Source organism: Streptopelia decaocto (assembly GCF_964273445.1).
Source record: "Streptopelia decaocto genome assembly, chromosome: 11".
NCBI lineage: Eukaryota > Metazoa > Chordata > Aves > Columbiformes > Columbidae > Streptopelia > Streptopelia decaocto.
Window position 1 is genome coordinate 19,521,811 of NC_138666.1, and position 13,677 is coordinate 19,535,487.

The following is a 13,677-nucleotide window of genomic DNA, read 5'->3' on the forward strand; positions in this document are numbered from 1 at the left end:
AAAGTTTATTAACTAATGCTTAATACACACTTACTAGTTAAAGATGATTAGGATATAGCTAGTTGTTTGAAGGTATCCAAAACAGATTGTGTAGTTGTGTTTTACATTCTAAGTATTGGGGTTTAGACTGTATGTGGGGGCTGGAAAAAGCCAGTATGCATTCATGTCTTACAACGGCATGTCCCTAAATCTCAGCTTTCATTTAGTAAAGTAATAAGTCTCTTGCTATTACCATTCTGAAAAAAAACTGGCAATGTGAGCAAAATGTAACCAAGGCAGAGATGGCAAAGAGGTGTCTGGAACAACAGCTCTGAGGCACATGAGGTGTCCCTGCCAACACCTCATCACCCAATGGTGACTTCAGTGTCAGCATTTTAAACAAAACCCCTCTTGGAGGGGGCAGCAGTAGAGAAAACACAGAGTGAGAGCAAGCAGGTGAGGCAGTGCAAGTGAAAGACTGTGATCAACAGGCACATTGTTGTGACAATTCCATTTGTCCACCAAAATCAGCAAGATGTCCTACTACTTCAGCAATCCCAGTTAAAAGGCAACCCCACAAAACTCAACAGAGCCCAGGGCAACTGTAAAAGATTCAAATGCAAAGTGCGCCCTGGAGTCCAGAGATACACTGTCCTGCTTCAAGCACCTTGTTCTTTATTATTCTTCTGACCATATGGTCTGGACTTGGGAACCTTTGGAAGAGCATCGCTGTCTTTTGTTCCCCTGACTAGACCCTGCTGATAGAGCATACTGTTCCTAATCAGAAATGCACTTGTATTTATTAGGCATTTAGTAACTCTTTATAAAATAATTCATAAAATAATAAATACACTCCTCACATAACATTATTTTAATGTGTATATTTACTCTGTGTGTGTCGCTGCAGTGTTTGCATTTACTCAGGGGGTGACACTGTTTTTGTTTCAGTGGAAATGGGATCATGACCATTGTCATGACTTAATCAGCTTGGGACAGAGCCCTGCTGGCTGAGCCTGTTACCTTTGGAGAAGTCTTTTGGCTGCCCCTCCAAGAGGCTGGCACACAGGGTGTCTTTGAGCATCCGTCTGCTTTTCCATACATTTCGGGCTTCAAGGTTACAACAAGAATTATGGCGATCATGAGTGGCAGTCCCTGCACTGTTCAGTGCTGGTGCAGCTTCTGTAGAAGCAACCTGTGCCAGCCGAACTCAAAACGGAAACAGGAATTTCAGATGAGACGTGAGAACAAGGGGGTGCCTTATGCTACAGCCAGCTCGAGTATTAAACACATTTCGTAAGCAAGGAGTGCAGCCAAGCCTATCACCACGCTTTTATAAAACTGACCCCAGTCAGTCCCTGCTGAGATGTGTCTGTGTGACTTGCTCTTGTAGCTGCTAAAGAGAATCTCTCGAAGCTTCTTGTTAAATTCTTTAGAAGGAACATGGCACAAACTGGACTTAGGATTTTTCTACTTATAAGCATCCTGCTGCTGGATCAGACCATCAGCCAGGCTTCCAAGTTCAAAGCCAGGAAGCACAGCAAACGTAGAGTGAAAGGTACTGGGTTTTAACTGGGAGGATGGATAGAAGCTTACAGAATATGCAAGTTTACTGTCTACTTACAAAACATTGCATGAACCAGAAACTAACATTATACAAATGCTTATAAACAGTTGCGTTCGTATTATATCCAGTCTTAAAAGATTTTTGTGTGAATTAGCAAGGCCAGGAATGAGTTATGGACACAGGACTGTAAAACACTTGCTCTGTTTTGCCTGGTCATGTCTGTTAACGTCATTTAGAACTCGGGCACAACTGAGAGGACTCTGGCTGATCATTCTTAGTTGTGCGCTTATGTTGACCAAGATGAGAATAATGGAAATTCATGTACATATGGTGAAAAAGAGCAGGATAAAATATTCGGTCTCCTAGGGTTATTGTTCAGATTTTACTATTTTCTAATTTTGACAGAATGTCTAATATTTCTGAAATATTCCCTTTACCTGTGTGAAAAGTACTGTGAAAAGGCAAGCCAAACTAATGAGAAAAAATTAGCAGAAAAAGATAAGCATAAATTCCCAGAGTGAAATTTACAGAGCAAATATAACTCTGGTGAATGTTTGGAAATGTCTGTATATTTAAATTAAAGACTTCTTTCTAATAAAAGAGGATGTGGAGGTTACACTAGTGGCAAATATTTAAACTCCTAGTCAATGAAAAAAACCTCACAGCTTTGATAAAGCCATTGTACAACACAATGACACTGCTCCAGGGTTATACAGTTATATACACTTCTCCTTTTGAATCTCTGTGGTTTTAAGCTCAGTGTCCTAAGGACAGGCTGCTTACATGTCTGTTTTTCCAGCATGTTTTTCTGTCAACCTTCCATTAGTAACTTATGAACTTGAAAAAATTTGGTGTAAGAATGGAGCTCCTGAGGATAAGTCTCCCAATATTTTATGAAATTCAGAATGAGAGTGAAAATAAACAAACAACAACCCCCCAAACCTGCCTTAGTGTCCCACTAAAAGCTGTAGCAGGAACTTGGCTTTTTCTGGGGTTTTTCTTGCTTCTTTTGAAGTAGAGGGACATGGAGGGGCTGTTGTGAACTGAGGCTTGCAGGGAACGGGGAACTGGAGTCCTGCCCTGGGGAAGCAGGGAGCTGTGGAGCTCAGTGGGGTTATCCCCATGGTTATCCCCATGGAGGAGAGATGGAGGATTAGGTGATGCAACACAGAGCTGTAGGAACTGTGCTTTTGTTAGTTCTGCTACATGTGAAAGAGCTTATTTATTCCTCATGTTCATTACTGTGGCTTCTGGAAGGTCTGGTTACTGCTGCAATCAAATTGTCATCTTGTGCAATGGAAGCTTGCCTGCTAGTTGTTCGATGGTGGTGGAATATTATAACAATTAAGAAAAAAATAATGGAAAAGAAGATACAAAAATGGAGTTATGTGCAAATTAGCTTATTTTCTCGCCCCACCATCTTGTTGGTGCTTTTGCAAGTGCTACAGAATGGTGATTCAGATGCAATTTGTGTGACCCAAGTCACCAGGCCCTCTCTGTTCTGATGGAGAGAGAAAGGGGAGGGGAAGGGACATTACAGCTCAGCAGGCTTGTCCACATACACTCGCACTATGAAGTTGGATTATATTAGCTGCTCCTCATGGTGTTAAGCAAGAGATTCCTTTGAATAAACACAACTTGTGTTCTGCTATTATTTGTATGTCATATGCATACACCATGGTGCACAGGTTCAAAAGTAAACAGGAAAATTTCACTGTAAATTAGATGCTGGCACACAAAATAACAACTAGCTGCAATAACCCATGGTTTTCAAACAGTTACTAGGATACAGTCCAACTGAAAATGAGGTTTAAACTATGAGGGTGAAAGGTAAAGGTGGGTTCCTCCTGTTTTTTTGTGGGAACCCTGCAAAAATCCTTTCATTAAGGAAGAGTCTTTAAAAGAAATCAAAAGATATCTCAGCAATGTGGTATTTTGAAACAGCTGTTAACATGTGTGTGTGCATACCTATTAATCTTTCTACCTTTCTTTTATTTAAGAAAAAGATGACCTAAAGACACAGATTGACAAATTGTGGCGAGAAGTAAATGCTCTGAAAGAAATGCAAGCACTTCAGACAGGTAAAGCGGCTTACATGGGTCAATGTCTTCCAAAGTTATCACTGCCTTTTCTCCCTCCTCCACTCCCATCCCTCTTCATGATGGGGATTAGTGACTGGGAAATACAGCTCCTTAAGAGAGGCTGGGGTGGTGAGACAGGTGCTGAAGGAAGCTTTCCAGGACAATCAAGTCTGAACTAATGGCATACAAGCCACAATTCTTCACCAAGAGCAAGAACTAATCTGGAGCAAGAACTGCTCTTGTCTTCGCTATGCCCAACCTCAAGCTGTGATTTTAGGTAGGATCAGACTAAAGCAACACAATGGGAGTTGCTGGATTAGAGAGTTTAGATGGTCAATAAGTCCCCAGCTTTGTTATGAACATGGGCCAACTAGCAAGGCAAAAATATTCATGAGGAAGTCTGAGAACATCCCTCAAAGAAAGCTAAAAGGACCAAGCCTTATTAAAGTGTGCAGTTTGCAACACTGAAACGTGAATGTTAACACAAAACTGAGAATACCCACTGTGAGTTCAGAAATACCCTGTATTGATGCACAGAGTCCTTTAAGTATTTCAATAGCCAGATGGAAATTTCCAAACAAAATGAGATGGGTAAATACATATGCACCTACTAAACAGTTGTGCTTTTCCACAGCTGCTGACACAAAACTTGGCATTTAATCATGTACAAAAGGGCACTGCAGAGGAAATTACATCATTCACATGAAACAGAACATTTTCCTTAGAGATGTTAATATCTGGGTTGTCCTGTTTTCCATCTTGGGTTACACAGAGCTTTTTGAGCTTTACAAAATATTTTTATTTTAAATTTCTTGTAAGGAGACTTTAGAAGTTTCTCAAAAGAGGGAGCCTGTGCTAGACAAGCAACTCTTGTTTAAAAGTAGTTCTTGTATTGCTTCCAGAAGGAGCTTGACAGTAAGCATGCAGTGGCTTAGAAATGAAACCAGAGCCAGAGATTTTCTATCCTCTAAACTTATTTTGAGCTATATTATAAATTCAGACCCCACACTGTTGAACTGGATTCCAAATTTGGCAAAGAGATCTATTGCCCCTCTAGCTCTGTGTTTATTAATGGACTTCTGATACTTGAAAAAGGAGCTTTTTTAGCTATGGGTGTTTCCAAGACACACATTACAATCTAATTTATTTTGCTTGAATTTCCTAGTTGCCCTTTCTACACACCATGAAATGTTGCCACATGCCTTTCAGCAACACACAGTTTCTCCCTAAAGAGGGCCAGTCCGCATCATCACTGCAGCATTGCTGAAGTAGAGAAGATCTCTCCAATCTTTCCCATTAATATAATTTTGCTAAAGAATTCAACATTTAGCAAGTATGTTCGTTACTTTTCCGTGGCCATTAGCAGTTGGAAAGGACAGCATTTGAAGGATAAACCCTAATACAAAATGATGACCCTGAAAATGCAGCTAAGACATACAATGAATACCACAACTGGAAGTATTCAAACCCTGAGACATGAAGGGTAGGGCCCAAAGTGGATTTCCATATCCTGTTGATCAGATACATAATAACTTTTTTTTACAAGAAGAGATGAGAGGAATTAAAAACAGATTACAGAAAACATCAGGACAGAAGATGTTCATATTGTTTTATGACATATTTCTAATACAAGTACAAGATGAGTTTAAGCAATAAATGAAATAATCTGGAAGCAGTCACATGAAAGATTCTAAAAATAATTGTTACAGGAGTGTATTCAAGGCCCTTGCTACCTTCAGAAGGAACACTCCTTCCATGAGGGGTCTGTTCTCGTAGGTATTTTTCTTGAGAGAGGCAGTTTTCAACATAACTGCATTAGGAGAACTGGGTAACAAAGTTTAAGGATCCAATGCTCACAGACCTTGGCCTGGAAGAGCTCTGACAGCGGCTCTGCAAAGCGATTCCAGCTACACAACATGTGCCAAACTCATGTTCTAGTACATTTTGACTTTGCATCAAGACTTCCCCGATCTGTTCCAATAGAACTAAAAGCAAACAGATCTATAAATGCAAAAGTTTACATTATTTGGTTCAGATTGTCACGCAAGCTTACTAATACATATACATTTTTAAAGTGTTTATAAATGTAAGTCACTTTTCCTCATTTAAATTTAGAGCTTGAAGGGATATACTTTGCAGAAGAGACCAGAAACTAAGAACTAAAGAGGCGAATGTGTACTCTTCTGTGGGTGGCAATATATATTTGTCAATCATCCAGACAGAGATTTGCATTATGAACTTAAAATCAATATTTTTCTGGTGAGCAGGACATTTAAAATAGCACTTTTCTGTCCTGCTTTTGTTTGCTAGTGAATAGAGTTAGTTATTGCATAACACTTTACTTTGGCACTTAAATATCGTAAATATGAAGAGACCTTCAGAGCTGTCTCCTTACTATGAAGCCAAGTATATATTTCCTGATGACCAGCTCACATCTGCCAACAACAAAAGCCTCCATACCTCATCCATTCCATCAGAAGACCTAAGAAACACTGACAACAGGCCTGGGTTATATTTGAGTGTTCTAAACCAGTAAAGAGAGTCCTTGAACTAATTACATTGCTGGAGATAATCTGGGGCTCAAGAGCATGACTCAGGTTTATCAGCATAAACACGGGAAGTATTCTTCAAAGCACTTTATAGTGTGAGACCACAGCTGTCTGTCCTTGCTCTTAAGTGTCTTTTTGCTGGAGCGAAGAGCATGTTCTGCTTGTGGCGCCCCTTGTAGTCGCCAGCACTGTGCAGAATGCCCGTAGCAGCCCGAACACGCTGCCCTGGGGCTGCACACGGGCTCCTGCAGCAACAGGAGGAGTCGCAGCCAAGTCTGATCTGGCTGCTACTTTTGGGCCCATCCTGAGGAGGTAAGAGCCTTTCATTCGCTGAGGGGCTTGTCTGTTTAATCCCCAACATACCTTTGGAATATTATGATTTTAGGAAGCATTATTCGAAGCTCTAGCCCAGGCTTTTACTGAGCACGCAAACAAATATCTATTCACAGTCTGTCTTCGTGGGACAAAGGCCCATAAGAAGTGCTACCTCGTATCGGAAGGCACCAAATATTTTCATGAAGCCAATGAAGACTGCATAGCCAAAGGAGGAACACTGGCTATCCCAAGGAATAACGATGAAACAAATGCTCTTCGAGATTATGGCAAGAAAAGCATGCCTGGAGTGTCTGAGTTTTGGTTGGGTGTCAATGACCTGATAAACGAAGGGAAATTTGTGGATGTCAATGGCATGGCTCTGCAGTACTTCAACTGGGATCGCGCCCAACCAAATGGGGGGAAGCGCGAAAACTGTGTCTTCTTTTCTCAGTCATCACAAGGCAAGTGGGTGGATGAAGTCTGCCGCACTGCCAAAAGATACATTTGTGAATTTCTGATCCCATAATTATATGTACAAATGACCGTGACCAAGTTTGGGGTTATTAACACGCAGTGTTGCTTGTTAGTAAAACCTCCCACTCACACAGCGGCAAGTTAAAAATATCCATCTTCTGCATCGTACTCATTCTTTTCTGAAACAGAAGTTTTCTTTATTAAGTTATTTTCTGTTCAGATGCTAAAAATGTTTACTGAGTGCTCTTACTATGTCCAGGGATATATATTATGTTTTCACCTACATTGCGTCATATTTCAGCATGTTATTTCAACCTGATGTTCAGGTTGCTGGGATTTACCTCCTATTTCTGTACTTCATATCTCCATGGTAGGATAGTATTGAACTCAGAGATCCAACGAGTTTGCTTCAAGTTTACAGAGGATTGCTGTATGGTGACATGTGCCAATATAAGGTGTAGGGATCCTTAGAGTTTAGTGCTTAAGAGGGACTCTGGGATTACGTGAGCTCCTGTGAAAAATGGCCACCATCCTTGTAGAGTTTAACAGGATGGATCTGTGACCGAGAGCTTTACCTATGGGTTGAGGAAGCCAAATGAAACAAAAATCTGATGTTAATTTTTAAACTACATGGAGCTAAAAATGATACATTGCTAGAAAAAGGGGAAGTACCTCTTCTAAAACATCACTTAGTCTAAGCATGTTTGCTTCTAAATGTCTCAATTGTGGTTAAATATTAGATGTCATTTGGAACCTTCCCATAGATGAAAGCACCCTAGGATCATACCTCCACCATGTAATGCCTTCGTAAGATGTGCAAAAGCCTCCTCCCCTGCAGGATCGGAAAGGAGCTTTGAATTCCTGACCCACAGCAAGGAGCGGGGCCAAACCACGGCCACATGCAATTCTTCCCCATTTAACACACCTGACATTTGAAAATGAAGTTAAATGTGCCGGTTATTTTTTTTGCTTTTCTTAACCTCTCAAGGAACCTTCATGTTATAAACTGCAGTTTCTCTCTTGTGTGAAGGAATTTTGTTTAAATATTTAAATATATTACTGCTTGGAGTCTAATTCCTACTTTTTCCTCTTTTAGTTGTACATGATTTTCTCAAATTATGCAATAAATTTGCAATTACTGGTATTTAACTGTATTAGTATTTTTGACAGCTTTACGCATCCAGCTGAACACCGTTCTTTCCAAGGCCTTTAGGCCTTGAAAAGGGGTACTGTCCTTAGGCATATTATATGCATATATAGTGTATATATATATATATATATACACACACACACCTTTTATTTACTAGTGTGAAGTGAGGTCAGAGTGAACAAGAGTATCTGCTGCCTGGTGGGCCTGCTCTGCCCTGCTGCTGCACCAGTTCTTGTCCCCAGACCTCCTCTCTCTCCTGATGACATGGTATTGCCCATCTTTTCCACCCCAGCAGTTTAGGCTCCCCTCTCTACCCCAGTCTCCTGCAATTAGTTTCTGAAATCCTCTGAGGTCTCCCAGTGACATTTTCCCTTCAAATTCCAACTCCAGGTTCCTCATCTCTGCAAAGGTCACACCGAACTGTGCCGCAGGGATTCCTGCTCCCCAATGCATCACGTTCAGCTGGCAAAAGGGCTCCAAGAGCCAGGAGTTTTGCTCGTGATTCCTGACTAAACAGGCTGGATTAAAATATTTTCCCTGCTAAGTACTGCTGGGCTATTCTGCTCCGCAGATGGGCCCTGTAGCGTGGAATGGGCAGGCAGTGATTTCCCGTTTGCACTGGACGCTCATCACCGTTCAGGTGGGAATTGCTGGGGCAACCGTGAATTCAACGGGGCCACACTGCAGCAACTTTCCTCTTCATTGCTGCAAAACCAACCATTGCTGCAAGCTCCAACACTCACACCTAGTGGTGTAAGGGGAGAATGCAGGATTTACAAAGTTTGAAGTGCCATTTGAATGCAATTACTCTAACAAATACTGCTTCTAGTTCCTTCCGATTGCTCGCCAAAGGAAATAGGTCCAACATAACATGTCTGAACATCTGCTCGCATGTTTGCAAGAAAACAGAAAATATATGTTTTTTAAAGACTTGATACTAATTTTCAATAGTGCTCAACATTCAGCTGCTAAACCTACACTTCTCACGATAAAGATTACCAAATTTTCATTTTGGAAGAAAAAAAAAATAAGGTTGTTGTTGTTTGGTTGGTTTTTAGCTCAAAGTGTTTTGCGCACTCTATCTTGACAGACCAAGCAGTCGTTGTGATAAAAGCCTCAAGAACAGTGCCCTGAATATATGATAAGACAAGATACAAAACCTAATGCATTGCAACATCCCAACAGGTCAAGTAACGCACAATTTTCTCCCTACTCATTTCATAATTATATTTGCCCTCCTACCTCGCATGTGATGCGTCCACAGACTTCCCCCTCCTTTGCTCCACCCCAAGGGAGAACTCATTCCTTCTCCTTTCTCACTCAAAGGAAGCCAAAGCTGAGTGTGGGCACCCAAGTGACAGAGTTGCCACCCCAACCTTTATAACCTAACAACAGAAGGTGTGACACTCCAGTTACCCTGTAGGGTGGCACAGGGTTAAGTCACCATTCCCCGCTCCATCCCTAGGCAACTGATCTCCTACTAATTCAAGAGGTTGTCCCTTGTAGCACTCAGATCACTTCTGCCTTACTATGTGTTTTAGCAGCAATTTGTTCCCAGCATAAGAACTGGTAGTTAGAAAAGGTGGTTAGAAGGAGAAACTCTTTCATCCTGTCCATTACACATGATATACACCCAGTATCATTTGGTCTGGCTTCAGTCCTGCTACATCTCGCAGGGTTTTTAACAGCTCAGCTACATTCCTTTCTCTCTCCTTCAGCTCTGCCCACGTATATTAAACCAGAATGAGCTCCATCCTAGCGAGCTGCTGATGCTGCCTGCCAGCTGGGGAGAGTCCGAGGCAGAGGACAGACTGCCAGCACCAACACCCATCTGGCTGGAGCTGAGCTGGACTACAGAGCTTCTCGGTCTGTCCCTGGAGGGAAAGCTCAGGCAGCAGCTGAGAGCATCTCTCGGGCTTTTCCAACTGTACAGCAGAGCCCAGGGCTTGCTGATTTGCCCCCAACCTTCATTAGAGAGCTTAGCGGGCAGTATGAATTCAAAGTAGAGCAGTTTGGAGTAGAAGGAAGTTACAATTCAAAGCCAAGCCCAGAGCTGACCCTACACACAAGAATTTAAGCACAATGCTTGTATTTACTGGTATTTTCACCTTTTTCCACCTTTCCATCTTAACTTTTACTCATTCCATTTACTCATCACTCTCTATAACTACCTGAAGGGCAGTTCTAGCCAGGTGGGGATTGGTCTCTTCTCCCAGGCATCAGCAATAGGACAAGGGGGCATGGGCTTAAACTCTGCCAGGGGAAGTTTAGGCTGGAGATTAGAAAGCAATTCTTTACAGAGAGAGTGGTCAGGCATTGGAATGGCTGCCCAGGGAGGTGCTGGACTCGCCGTCCCTGGAGGTTTTTAAACTGAGATTGGACATGGCACTTAGTGCCATGATCTAATAAATGGACTAGAGTTGGACCAAGGGTTGGACTCGATGATCTCTGAGGTCTTTTCCAACCCAGTTGATTCTGTGATTTTTCTCCATGTGTTCTTGTCCATAATCTTTAAGCATGCACATTAACTCCCAGGAAGAAAAATTTCCTAGGAGCAGAGAAATTTGCTTCTGTAGCCAGAATTATAATTTAAAAGACTTTAAAGTTCTGTTTTTGAGTACTCACCATAGTACTCGTGCAAAATTCAACCTTGTTAAACTCCTTCCATCCACCAGCACCCTCAGCAACATCCTACTACCTTGTGGGGCACCTGGTGTTTCTGAGGCACCGATGTTGTCCCAGGAAGCTCAGACCAGTTATGATGTCACCTGTTGCTATGTCACAGGGACATATGATTTGTCTGAATTACACACTGCAGCCACCTAAATCCAGGTAATTACTGAAGAACAGCAATTGTATCTGTAAACAACACGAAACAAACTCAGAGACTCTTACCTTTGAATAGCAATGAACAGGGGTGATTCCTCTGTAGGAGCAAAAAACCTCAGCTAGAACCTCTGCTCAAATTTAAGCTCAGCCCAAGCTTATTAGCATACATCAAGCACCCATCCCCACCTGAATGCTTGGGTTTCAGTGAAAAGCTTTCAGCTGTGTTTGAGACACAGGTTGTCTGATGGATTCATGTGTGCTGTGGATTTCCATAGCAGAAGCTTAAAAATGGAAAATAGTCAAATATTTGCTAACTAAAACTAACTGGAAATCCATTAAAATCCTGGGAAATGGTTTTGAACTTTGGCGTCCCTGGTCTTACTCTCCAATTTAAGCCTTCTTCTGGGATTAAGCTAGCTCTGCAAACATCGAGATGGCTGTGCTCTCGGGAAAGCTGTGTCCCTTCCGCTGTAGGGGTGTTTACGAAATGAGAAAATCCTTTTGTACCAGACTCCAAGGCAGGCTTTGGAGGATGCAATCCCAGATGAAATTTCTGCATCCCAGCTGGAAGCACCTTTCTGTGCTCAGCTGACCAGGCATGTATGTACCGAGGCGAGCTCAAAGCCTTCAGTAGGAGCTGGATTAGCCCACTGGGAGCAAGAGGCTGCTGAGCACAGGACACAGATGGGGGTTACACGCACAGCTACCACCTGTACATGGAAAACCTGTTTGCTTGCATCACAGGCATGTAGCTTCCTGCCTTGCACCCTCTCTGAGGGGAAATGTGCTATGCAGAAACAAAAGTATTCCAGGGTGTTTGCTTGACCTCATTTGAACTGTGCAAGAATTTTCTCATTAGTACAAGCCTTGTCCCTCTGCCTTTGGAAAGAGGCAAATAGTCCATTTCAAGGAGTCCCAAATCTTCTTACTGATCTCTATCAACATGTGAAAAAGGAATATATGCTACAAGTCAGGCCAAACCTGCTGGTTACCAAGTAAATTGCAGATATGCTGTCAAAGCTTGTATTTCAAAATAAAAATGTGACGCACAACCTTAGATTGTTTGTATTTCCCCTAACAGCTGTGTGACTGCTTACAAATAGAGGCAGAATGTGGCCTATGCTGGCTTAGATAAACCTCTAACTGCTCCTGCATTATTTCTGGAAAAAAAAGAGTAAGGCACTACTATGCACACTTTCTTCTTTAAAGGAACTCTGCTTCTGTTTATTTCTTCCTCACTGTGGTCTGCACTTACTCCTCAGGGTTTGGAAATATTGCCTTCTTTATTGATTTTCTATTTACTGTATAGGAGGGTTTTTATAGACTTTCTCTTACAAAGCTTCTATAGCTTCTCTTTTCTTGTTAAATTCCATCTTGTGGATCACTTTAGGGAAGGACAAAAGCAATACTATATCTCGGAAGCTAAATGATGGGTACTTTAGAAACAGTTTATTGCACTGATAAATATAACATCAATCTCACTTAGTGTTGTCTAAACAAAAGATAACTTCCCTGGAGCGATGGTCTTGATACAGCACTCCTCGCCCCAGCCAGGTTTTAGGGAGGACGGGATGGCTTGAGAGTATTTTAAAGCTATCTTTGGTGTCTCAGGTTGCATCGGTCTATAGGCTCAGAAACACGGAGCGCACAGTACCGCGCTGCGCCAGACGGCCTCTTGTCCTCCTCAGCGGCACCTGAGATGTGGGCACAAATGTCCAAACTCACTTGCTAGGAAAGAATAGCCCAGTGGCTGGGGTGCACACGGAGCTTTGCTCCTGCCTCTTTGCCCTGCCTGTGCAGGACAGAAGGAGAACTTATAGTACAGCGATTTGAATGGAAATAATCTAGTTTGAGCAAACTCGTAACACCTGCGGTTTCTCTTGAGAAAATCTCTCTATAATATTCAGAGCATTACTTTGGCTTGTATTTGCATCAACTAAGTAGAAAAGAAGATTCAAAACTTTTTTTGGTAGTGAATGAGCATGTTACCGATACAGTATGGCCAGGTGGCTGTGGATGGCACATTTAATTAGACAGGCTGCCTGTAAGACACATAGTTTCAGCCCTAAAGCATGAGAACATGATACACATACTAAAGCACTGTGATTTATTTTTCTATGCTCATGCAGAAGCAATGTGGAAAATTCCACAAACATAGATCCCTTCTGTCGGGATAGCCAAAGATGAGTATAGGTGTAGATAAAAAGAGAAGCAGCAGCGCAGCGGGGACAAGGCTCTAAAGATGGTTTAGTTGATAAAGTAAATGATGCACTTTTAAATGAGTTTTCTTTTCTCTGTACTGTATCAGAGCTACCAGAGCTACTAGTAATTAATAAGCCCTTTGAAACTAAAGCCATCTCTGTCTCTTTAATTTAGACAAATACAAGGAAAAATAGCTTTTCCAGGGATACTCAACCCCCTCAGTAGCACAGTGGCATTTCTCTTTGTTCTACTGAGGTACTACTTTATTTGTCCAGGTAATGGTAATCATTTTGTAAAAATAAAATGTACATCCTTAGAGAAAATGGAGCAGAAAGCTCCTAATGTTGTACTATTATGACAAGACCCAAAGTTATTTAACGTGAATGCAAAGACACCTGTTTAAATCCTACTCTTAGTACATGAATGTGACAGTACAATCCACTTTAAGGCCAGCATTTTCAAGTGCTCCTGCAGAACATGGCTGTTCAAAACATGGTGTTGCCAGGTCCCTTTGCTTTTTCAGGAAATTCAACT

The 13,677-nt window shown here is 41.8% G+C and overlaps 1 protein-coding gene across 1 annotated transcript; it reads left to right on the forward strand.

The window, feature by feature from the left end:
- Nucleotides 1-1,419: 1,419 nt before the first annotated feature.
- On the forward strand, nucleotides 1,420-7,014 carry CLEC3A (C-type lectin domain family 3 member A; the record flags this gene model as incomplete). Its single annotated transcript, XM_082062828.1, has 3 exons — nucleotides 1,420-1,534; nucleotides 3,544-3,624; nucleotides 6,623-7,014. The coding sequence occupies 3 exons, from the start codon at nucleotides 1,420-1,422 to the stop codon at nucleotides 7,012-7,014; spliced, it is 588 nt and encodes a 195-aa protein (XP_081918954.1).
- Between the last annotated feature and the right edge of the window lie 6,663 nt (nucleotides 7,015-13,677).